The sequence below is a fragment of the Pimephales promelas genome, chromosome 22 (assembly GCF_988280905.1).
Source record: "Pimephales promelas chromosome 22, fPimPro1.hap1.1, whole genome shotgun sequence".
Lineage (NCBI taxonomy): Eukaryota > Metazoa > Chordata > Actinopteri > Cypriniformes > Leuciscidae > Pimephales > Pimephales promelas.
In genome coordinates this window covers 21,772,745-21,784,004 of record NC_142790.1, presented here as the reverse complement: position 1 = coordinate 21,784,004, position 11,260 = coordinate 21,772,745, and the positions used below count along the sequence as shown (strand labels likewise).

Genomic DNA, 11,260 nt, shown 5'->3' with positions numbered 1-11,260 from the left:
CCTGGACTCTCTCTCATTCACTCCTTCATTCTGTCTTTCCCCTCCTTCCTTGCCTATTCTCCTCTCTCTTATCCTCTCAAGACTCTCCAAGCTGTGCATCTGCCACTGATCTGAGACCAGTGAGGCGAGACCACTGCACGACTCCACAGTGATCCAAAGGACCACGGCACCCTGGGACCAGAACTTAAAAGTGCTCATCTCCAGGCCAGGCGGAGTGAAAACTGGGTGAGAAGGATAGAGGGAGGAACAGAAAGAGAAGGCACACACTCAACTCAGTGGCAGTATGGAAATGGAGAGGCTGGGGAGAGGAGGAACCAAACCGAACGCGGGCCCCAACACTCTCCTGAAAGCTGCGCTTGCAGTGTGTGTGTGTGTCTGCATTGCACTACTGATAGCCGTCATTACGGGTGAGACATTTGAATGCACAATTACATACTTACTGCTAATGTGACGTATACATCTATCCAGATAGATGGATTGTAGATAGATAGATAGACAGATAGATTGATTGATTTGTGCTCTTCGGTCAGTTGTGTGTTTGTGTATGAGATTATTTTAGGAGTGTATTCTGTTACACACACACAGCGTGTCGTTGAAGGCTGTAATTAGCACAGTAAGTAGGAGCTCTGGTTAGGAAACATGTATATGCGTCTTTAAAGTTTTGAGGCTAAAGGGCCGTGAGTCGTTTAGGGAATGTGGGTGTTTAAGTTTAGAAAAGTGTGTGTTTTTAAAGTTGACAGTTGTCCTAAAAATGACCATCTAAATGTATGACTTTCTTCTGTTGAACATAAAAGAAGATATTTTAAAGAATGTTCAAGTTGCTCTTTTCTCTAAAAATGAAAATGACCAGGTTTGTCAAGCTCCAAAAAGAATTTTGGAGTGAACTGTCCCTTTAAGAGTGCTGACTGTGAGTGAGTCTTGTCTCATGGAACCTGAGACATTGTGAACGCACATCTCATGACATGCTGCGTGACTGTGTGGATGTACAGTATTTTGGTACACACAAGTGTCTTCCTACTGTTGAGACAGCAAATAAATTGTGTTCTTATTGTTCTCAGTTGTTGAGGGCTGCCTGCATTTTTTGCGGTGAGACTAGAGTGTAATTATGCTCATTTCTGTCTGTACATATTCTAGTCACACACACACGGCTGTGTGTGTTGGTTCTGAGGATAATGAGGCTCAGTCCCACGGGGCCGGGTGCTGGATCCTGCTGTGGTCATCTGCTGTCCAGTTGTGGACTGAACCATAAACACAGGCCTTTAAAAGCAATGCTTGTCTGATTTCACAACATACATACAGTTTTGCACTCACTCAAACTCACAAATTCACACAGTTTCACTGACCTCTGCATGGAGGGTTTACACTGATCATGTTTCAGTATGTTAAAATAGATATTGCAAAAATGCATTCATTATACTTTTCCTCGCTCAATAAAATTATAATAAATTACATTAAAAAATTTTAAAAAGCTAAATATATTGAAAGCAAACAAATACACAAAATAATTAATATTTTGTTCCAGAATTTGTTCAATTTAATTTTAAATTCCAAGTAAATGACAATATAAAGGAACTATCCTTCGACGAAGATGTAACCATTGCAAGCAGTGCACAGGGATAGTTTGTTTAAATTAAATAAAATTTTGTAAAAAGCTAGTTATATCTAATATATTAATGTAATATATTCAGATATATTTAATTTAATTTTAATTTACTTTAATTTAAAAACCAAGGACAGTCGAATAAACAGGTCAAACAAACAAGCAAGAAAGAGAAAATGTAACTCAAAAGTAACAAACATTTTATTTTCCATAAAAAATTTACATTGTAACATAATTAGCTGTTTTTTTAAGAAGTAACACTAATTTTACTTTCCCCCTACCCAGTTTGTAGTGCAGCTTCTTTGGAATGTGTGTAGTAGAGCATGCACTATGTTTTTGTCCTGTGACATCCAGAGCATGGACAGCTGAAGCCTGAGCACAGTGGGGTGCGTGTGTGTGTGTGTGTGTGTTTGTTCATTCGTAGCGCGGTGTTTGGCAATAATTTCAGGGCATAGTTGACTGGTTTACTTGACAGATTTTTTTTTCTCCCCCTGTAGTGTCACACAAAGCAAGCGATGAAGACGTTTGCCTTACCCCACATTGTATTGAAGCAGGTAAACCATGTTTATCATTAAGCCATGTAGGGGCTAGAATGTCATAATGACTTTTTTCTTACAGCTACACTGTGTGATTTTTACCCCCATCTAGCAGTGAAAAGGTATATGACCATCCAGTGAATATTAGGAATAATACCTAAGGTGGTCCAAGATTAACATGACTACCAGTTCGACCTCGTCCATGAGTGTTAACTCAAACGTAAACGCTAAAGGCGAAGCTTGAATTAACGGGTATGTCCCTCTTTGGCTAATGTACTTTCAAGATTGAGGGGCAACATGGCGACCGACATCAGAACCCCTTACCCGTATATATTTTCAATGGCATATTATACACTCACGAGGATACTTTATTACTTTAACGAAGTAAATATACATTAATGAGCACATATATTTTTGAAAGAACTAAGTGTTTTTAGCTAAGAATAAACTAAAAGAGTTACACAGCGTAGCTTTAAACTTGGCGCCAGTAGGCAACTACCTAGCAATTCCCTAAACTATACACTCACTTTTACTTTAAACATAACAAGCAGACATTATGATTCAGAAAAACAGCTCAGCTCACTTGTTTGAGATTACTGTAATGATGAATCTGTGTTTGATGATGTGTCACCTCTAGCCGGTTCTATTCTGAGTAAGATGGATCAGTCTGTTGATCCATGTGATGACTTCTACCAGTACGCGTGCGGAGGCTGGCTCCGGGATAACCCCATTCCGGAAGACTTATCCAGCTATGGGATTTACCCGTGGCTCAGACAGAATGTAGACCTCAAGCTGAAAGGTGCACTGACCCACATGATTCTCAACTGAATAAAACCTGCGTCCCAAATAAGGTGATTCAATATTGAATCTTTGTGCCACAGAGTTGTTAGAGCAGCCCATCCAAGGCGAAGACATCGAGGCAGTGAAGAAGGCCAAAGTCCTCTACACGTCCTGCATGAATGAATGTAAGAACCGAAAAGCTCTTTGCGAGAGGTTCTCTCGTATTGCGTAAGTTTAGCCTACGCTACGGGTAAAGTCGTCTTTTTTCGAGATATTGAAGCCAAAAATTATCCTTTAATTTTGCATTCTTTGTCATCGCAGTGCAGCAGCTAGCAGACCTAGAGCAGTCCCGTTTGGCCTGTCCCTAGCACCCCGTACATTCACAAAGTGGATGGACGTGGCTCGTCTCGCCCCCTTGAGAATTCAGAATTCAGGGCGTGCGAATTCAGATCTATATGTACGATTGGCTGATTTTAGCACAGTCGGAGATAGAACCCGTATCTCACAGAACTATCGCTCCTCAGTCATTTGGAAAGCTTGAGTCTCATGGTCAACTGGACCAAGAGTTCATTACGTTGGCAAGGGGTTCCCGTAGTGTAAGCTAAATTTACGCAATATGAGAGAACCTCTTGCAAGAAAATGTACTTGGTTACCTAACGTAACCTCGGTTCTCTCTAGAGAGGGAACGAGTATTGCGTAACCGCCCATGCTCGTCCCGCGAGCGATTTTCGCTTTAGATGATGAAAGCAGGGAAGCAGCCTCCGAGCCATGCTTTTATACACTAAGCCACACCCACTTGGCAGGCTGTGACACGTAGTGGGCGTGACTTCACGAAAGGCTCAGTGGTAGGAGCAGCCAATGAGTGCGCCAGATAGCCTGCTCTAGGTCTTCCTAGCTGCTGCACTGCATTGACAAAGAATGAAAAATTAAGGATCATTTTTGGCTTCAATATCTTGAGAAAAGATGACTTTACCCATAGCGTATGCTAAACTTAGGCAATACTCATTCCCTTACTAGAGAGAACCAAGGTTACGTTAGGTAACCGAGTACATTCCAAACAGCACTAATATGATTTGATGCTCTAGAAATATTTTTTATGAACGGCAGAGTGGTAAAAAATAAACCGTAAACCGTTTGGGACTGGAATTGAGACTTTACATGATCTTATACATCAGGGGTGTCGGGTGAACAAATGTAAATTTGACTTCTTCATCTGTCCACCTGACAGCTATCCTGGAGATTGAGGATGCCAAACCTCTGCTGAAGAATTTACAGCAGAAAGACTTCCGCTGGCCCGTTCTAGGCGATGCGTTGGGCTCTTCCTCGCGGTGGGTGGAGTCTCAGTTTAACCTGCTGGAGACACTGGCACAGATACGCAGTCAGCACAGCAAGTCTGTCCTTATACGGCTTTTTGTCTCTCCTGATGACAAGAACTCCAACCAGTACATCATCAAGGTGAGATGAACATGTCGTCAAATGTCAACCTCAGGCTCAACCAATTGCGCGAGTTGGGGTGGAAAAATTCATAGCAATTCTTTTTTTCTTTTTCCTAGCTGGATCAGGCCTCTTTGTCACTGTCATCCAGAGAAGATTACATCACCAACACAACTGAGGCACAAATGGTACATCGGTACATCTGTCAACCTCCTTAGCCTATATGTCATTGCATGCAGTCACAGTCTGGCCTGGTTTTATCTCTGCTTTCTCAACCCATTCTTTTCATGCCTCTCTGCAGTATCGAGAAGCTCTTTTAAGGTTGATGGTCGACGTTTCTGTCATGCTCGGAGCCGATGAACGGGCTGCTGAGGCTCAGATGAAATCGGTGCTTGATTTTGAAATGAAACTTGCAAAGGTGAGAAGCAAAACACTGGAAAATCTAAGGCCAAATTCCTTCAAATCACTGGCATTGAGAAAGACAACAGGGCTGTCAGGGTACTTGATGCTTCAATGGAGTGTGTGCTCTTCTGTAGATCGTGATCCCCTATGAAAACCGCACCAGTGAGAACATGTACAACAAGTATAGTTTGTCTAAACTGCAGCGCACTATTCCAGATGTAAGTATATTATAATTCAAATAAATGTATATTTTATGCCATGTCACTCATACTCGTATACACATGATACTTAATTAGTGGATGGGTTTTTCCAAGCCCCCAAAAAAACAATTTTCTGGGGTAAACAATCTCTGTTTAAAAATAAAATAACAATGCTGTTCTAAAGTAATTTTTACCCCCAGTAATCTGACTCTAAATCCCAGGTGAAAACTGTAATTTTGTAAAAAATAAAAAAAATAATGTAAAGATATATTCATTAGCCATATATTCATTGCCCATACATAAGTGTGGGATATGGAACTATCAAATTAGGGGCGAGGGGTAAATTAGGGGTCACATCAACATTGGTCAAAAGTGTTTTCCAAAAACTACTCATCCCACCTTTAAATGTCCCAATCGAACTATGGCCTAATACTGGCTTAATCTAAACTAAAGTGTATTTGTTTATATAGAATTTGACATTAACCTAAATTAATAAATGCTGTTAAAATATTGATCATTGTTTCATTTTACATAATTCATTAACTAATGTTAATGAAATAAAAATGTTACTGTAATTCAAGTAAAATAATTTCAAAATTCAATTTACCTGGTACAAATATAAATATATTTCTAAATGCATAGTCACACTACACTAGAGTTTACCCAGGTATAATTGCGTTTGCTTTTTGCAGTTTAACTGGCTGGGTTTTGTCAGAGCAGTGATTGACACTGAGCTGTACCCAGACCTGAAAATCTCCTCTTCAGAGCAGGTGATCGTCCGTGCCCCACAACACTTTAAAGACCTCTTCAAACTCATCAACGTCACAGAAACCAGGTATCCAGACAGCTCTGTAAGGAGCAAAACCCTATTAAAACATCAGAGCCCCAAGGCTCTGCCTTTGTTGATCTGGACAGTGTCAGTTGTGTGATCACACACTGTTTATGTGTGTGCTGTTTGTGAGTTTATCTCTTTATTACCTGCTCTGCTCAATAACAGAGTCAAGATTACTTTGTAATTAAGCTGCTTCAAATGTTTTACTTGCAACCTCGCCTCAGGACAGTTGCCAATTACGTCATATGGAGATCAGTATTTTCCCGAATCACCACGTTGAGCCGACGCTTTCTCTACAGATACCTGGACTTTGCTCGGGTTAGTGAACCAACTTCTCATTTTTACCCTCCACCAATCTTTGAATAAAAATAGACTTGCTGAGGTTAAAAATACCCGTCTCTTCTTAGGTTATCTCGGGGACCACCTCTCTGACCCCTCGCTGGGACAAGTGTGTAAATTATGTAGAAAACACACTCATCTATGCCACCGGTAGGCTCTTTGTCGATAAGCATTTCCAGGAGGACAAAAAACACATGGTAAGACTTTTAAGTATTTAGATATGGAACCATTTTATATTCAAATTCTGCTTTGCCATTACAGGAATAAGTTACATCTTAAAATATATAAAAATAGAAAAAAAAAATATTTTCAATTGTAATAATATTTCTGTTTTTACTGTACATACATAAGTGTTGTAACTATTTGAAACTATTCTTTCTGTCCACACACACATATGTACATATAATTACAATTTTAGTTTTTGTCCCCATCTAGTGGCACTAATTGTGAATAACAACATAAAACGCTGGAACTCAGTTTTAACTTCTAAACTGCCAAACAGTACTTTGAATGCTAATGTATTTGTCCTTTATGAAGATGGAGGAATTGATAAATGGTATCCGGTGGGCGTTTATCGACATGCTAGAGAAGGAGAATGAGTGGATGGACGAAGAAACAAAGAAAAAAGCAACAGAGAAGGTGTATTACCAGTGTGTTTGTGATGGCTATGAATCCACAGCATGTCCTTTTCTTTATCATTACTGTCTGTATATTACTTTAGGCTCACTCAGTCTTGGCGAAAGTGGGTTACCCAGACTTCATCCTAAATGACACCTATATTAACGAGGACATCAAACGAGTATGTTTGCAAGCTTCTCAGATTTTGTTGGTCACGGTGATGATGATATTCCAGTTTTAATTGTGTTTGACAGATGTCAGTGCAACTCAAAGTCATTGGGGTTTTATGTGTATGCACAGTTGTCGTTCACTCCGACGGACTACTTTGGGAATGTCATGCAGACCCTGAAGTTCATAGCTCAGTCTGACATCGCCTGGCTGAGGAAAAAAGTCCCACGCACAGAGTGAGTTGTCAGCATTTTCAAAGCCTGTTCAAATGAGATGAATCTATCTTTGTTTGAACAAGATGAAACATCCATTTTTATTTCACTCAGGTGGTTCACCAACCCAACTACAGTAAATGCATTCTACAGCTCCTCTACCAACCAGATCAGTGAGTTATGTGTTTCAAATACACAGCTTGGTTGATCACAGCATTCTGTATTTTTATAAAACCGAAGTTTCGCCTTAAAAATGTAAGACAGCAAAATGACTGATTAATCTCAAAATTGTTCACTAAGCAAAGAAAACTACATAAAATAAATGAAAATTAAACAAATGAATGACTTTTATTCAGTAAGGACGCATTCTATTTCAAATACTGTGCTTTTGAACTTTCTATTTGTGAAAGAATCCTGAAAAAAAATATTAATAACAGATATTAAATAGCACAAATATTTTCAACATTTTCTTGAGCAGTAAATCAGCATATTAGAATGATTTCTGAAGGATCATGTGACACTAAAGACTGGAGTAATGATGCTGAAAATTCAGCTTTACCATCACAGGAATAAATTACATTTTAAAATATGTATATAAATAGAAAACAGTTTTTTAAATTATTAATATTATTGTAATATTATCCAGTATAATGTGTGTTACAAAGAACACTTTTCATTTGAGATTTTGATGTTTTTAGATGTTTGGTGTTTGTTTAGATATACTGGATCGTGTTCTTCTTTTACCCAGGATTCCCTGCAGGAGAACTTCAGAAGCCATTTTTCTGGGGACTAGACTATCCTCGGTGAGACATAGACACTTCTTCTTGTTGATGTTTTCTGATTCAGCTCAAGCTAATTTGTGAAATGTGTTCTTGTGTCAGATCACTGAGCTATGGAGCGATCGGTGTAATTGTGGGGCATGAACTGACCCATGGATTTGATAACAATGGTGAGGGCGTTTGATTTATAATGAGTCTCAACACATGCAGTGCCTGATTCTCAAGGACATCTGTGTGTATTTGTGTTCATCTAGGTAGAAAATATGACAAAGATGGGAACTTGGACCAATGGTGGAGCAACTCCTCCATCAACCTCTTCACCGAAAAGACAAAATGCATGATTGACCAGTACGACAGCTACTACTGGAAGGAGGCAGGACTAAATGTACAGTAGGAACCAGCATTTTCAATGCATTTATATTTGAGCTACCAACCTAATACTTAATACCCACAATCTTCTCTCAAGGTCAAGGGGAAGAGGACACTGGGAGAGAACATTGCTGACAATGGAGGGATGAGAGAATCTTTCAGGGTATTACACCATTTTCCATTAGATTATCAACTTGTCTCATTCCATACCTGTAAGACTTTCTTTGATGGATCACAGGAGAAGAAATTTGGAGAATTTCTCACAATTTGTGAACACATCATTGAGACTACTCTTCTGACCCGGATCAACTGATTCATTGAAAAATGTGACAAACATTCACAATTCAGACATTGCTACTTCTCTTAAGTCACAGTCACACACTACATTTTTATTTCCATTGACTTCCATTTATACTTATGTGAATGTGAGAGAATTGTGTATATGGTGAATTACAGTATATGTTCTTTTTTTAAAGACGCCACAGAGCGCTCCATTGTCCGTGAAAATTTTGCATACTTAAAGTCTACTGTGACTGCTTTTCCTGGAGAGTTAAGATATTCAGTGAATTAATTATTAAATATATCATACAGCTAAATGGCTAAAGATTCATTTGAAACACTTTTATCATACTTTAATGGTTATTTTTTTATCTTTTCTGAAACTTGAAAGCTCCAGTGACAATTCATTTTAATTGCATAGAAAAAAAATCCTGTCTGTGTTTTATGGAAGAGAGAATGTATTGAATTACATGAGGGTGAATTTTTTAAACTATACCTTTAAAGCTACACTGCAACTCTTTTAGTTTATTCTTAGATAAAAACACTTAGTTCTTTCAAAAATATATGTGCTCATTAATGTATATTTACTTCGTTCAAGTAATAAAGTATTCTCGTGAGTGTATAATATGCCATTGAAAATACATATGGGTAAGGGGTTCTAATGTCGGTCACCATGTTGCCCCTCCATCTTGAAAGTACATTAGACATACCCGTTAATTCAAGCTTCGCCTTTCGCGTTTACGTTTCGGTTAACACTCATGGACGAGGTCGAATTGGAAGTCATGTTAATCTTGGACTACATTGGCCACCGTAGGAGTTAAAACGAAATCGAAATTGAGAGGAACAGAAACTAATATTCACTGGATGGTCATATACCTTTTCACCGCTAGATGGGGGTAAAAATCACACAGTGTAGCTTTAATATTCCAGATTGTGGTATGTACAATTACAATTCTGTGTATCCATGTACTTGTGAATGTGTCTGCAGGCCTACAGGAGATGGATCGAGAAAGAGAGAGGAAACGAGGAGCCTCTCCTACCTGGTGTGGGTCTGACCAATAACCAGCTGTTCTTCCTCAGTTATGCCCATGTCAGTATTCAGTGTATCACATACATATTTGGGCCTAAATTTCAGATGTCACAGACATATTCTTACTAATTTAGAAGCGGTTGGAAAAGTTGAAAATGTTTCCTGTCTTTTTTAAAGGTTTTGTGTGTATCCTAAATAGTATGCGAGATTAGAATGACTATTTTATCTGATGGTGGCATGTTCAAATACCTGAGGACTGTTTTAGTACGCACTTAAAAGTACGCATTTTCCCATTACCCAAGTAATGTTTTGCCTGTGGTGTCTTGCCTTAAATAGGTCTCTTATTGATTTGTTTGTGTATATATTGTTATGTGCTAGGTTCGCTGTAACGCCTACAGACCAGAAGCAGCACGTGATCAGATCCAAAGTGGAGCTCACAGCCCTCCTAAATATCGGTAAGGTGGAGTAATATATACAGCTCATTTACATCTATATTACATTCCCAATTCTTCAATGTCACTCACTTTACTCTCGTTGCAATGATGAAGGGTTATCGGGGCTATGAGCAACTATGAAGAGTTCCGTAAAGCTTTTAACTGCCCCGAGACGTCAGTCATGAACAGAGGGGCGGAGTCGTGTCGAGTGTGGTAATGAAAGTAAGGACCCTGTGAAGAATTCAATCACGGCACAACCCAAACCTCCATATTTTGTCCCGTTCACTGGTTTCTATAGAGAAACAGCGGTTACTAACACTGACCACTGCAGTGCCTGGCCCTCCTTCAGCCACTGGAATACTGTACACTCCTGAGAGCTTTCGGCCAGATCTGCGTTTTACTGTCAGACCTCAATTATAATGTGCAAATGGTAAACGGACCACACAAATTCCCTTGAGGCCTTCCTTTGGTTCATCACTGTTTTTTACTCAAACAAATTTGGTCGCACTGTTGCTTTAAGAGTGCTATAAATTATTATTTTTGTTGTTGTTGATAACAGTTAACATTGTCTGTCGTTTTATTTTATTGAACACGCTAGTAAATAATTATTGTTTTCCTGAGGTTTTCGAACTGTGTGGTGTGTTTGTTTTGTTTTTTTGCAGAGAAACAAATTTGTTTTGGTGTATTTTACATGTTCATGATGAAACGGAAGTAGCGACAGTATAATTATCGAAGAATAAAAAATGTAGGATGGGATATTTTGAGATGTGGGTGTTGTACTCAAAATTTGAGTGTTTAAGTGAAATAATAATTGGAGGAGTCCGGAATACGTAACCAAAGACCAAAAGATCAAATTATGACCTTTTGATTAAATGTCACAAGGTCCAAGAAATAAAAAACGAAGCGTATGCAGTTATTCCAAATAAGATCTGTAACATGCAAGCATTTACAAAAAGACGAATGTACGTCATGTTTAATGTTGATATGGGTCATTTAACTGTTTCACAAGCTGCCTTTTTAGTTTATTTTTGAATTTATTTGGCCATGTAATAAGCAGGATAAAATTTAATCAGCCTGCTATTATAGAAAAAATAAATGGGACTGACAGTGTGATCAGGTCCAATTTTAACATCAACAAATGTGCAAGATAATCCAGACATTCATGAAGCACTGATACTGATTTTTTATTAATTTGTGTGTGGTTGCCTGTGTCTACACTTTTAAAAATAAAGGTTACAAACGGTCTTT

The 11,260-nt window shown here is 38.7% G+C and overlaps 1 protein-coding gene across 1 annotated transcript; it reads left to right on the top strand.

The window, feature by feature from the left end:
• On the top strand, nt 1-10,632 carry phex (phosphate regulating endopeptidase homolog, X-linked). Its single transcript, XM_039685068.2, has 22 exons — nt 1-407; nt 2,098-2,154; nt 2,774-2,935; nt 3,018-3,101; nt 4,145-4,371; nt 4,470-4,538; nt 4,652-4,768; nt 4,887-4,970; nt 5,645-5,787; nt 6,009-6,102; nt 6,192-6,320; nt 6,661-6,762; nt 6,845-6,922; nt 7,042-7,145; nt 7,236-7,294; nt 7,870-7,924; nt 8,003-8,070; nt 8,155-8,285; nt 8,367-8,432; nt 9,537-9,638; nt 9,957-10,033; nt 10,127-10,632. Exons 1-22 carry the CDS (start codon nt 284-286, stop codon nt 10,227-10,229), a joined length of 2,235 nt encoding a protein of 744 aa, XP_039541002.1. The 5' UTR covers nt 1-283; the 3' UTR covers nt 10,230-10,632.
• Nucleotides 10,633-11,260: the final 628 nt, after the last annotated feature.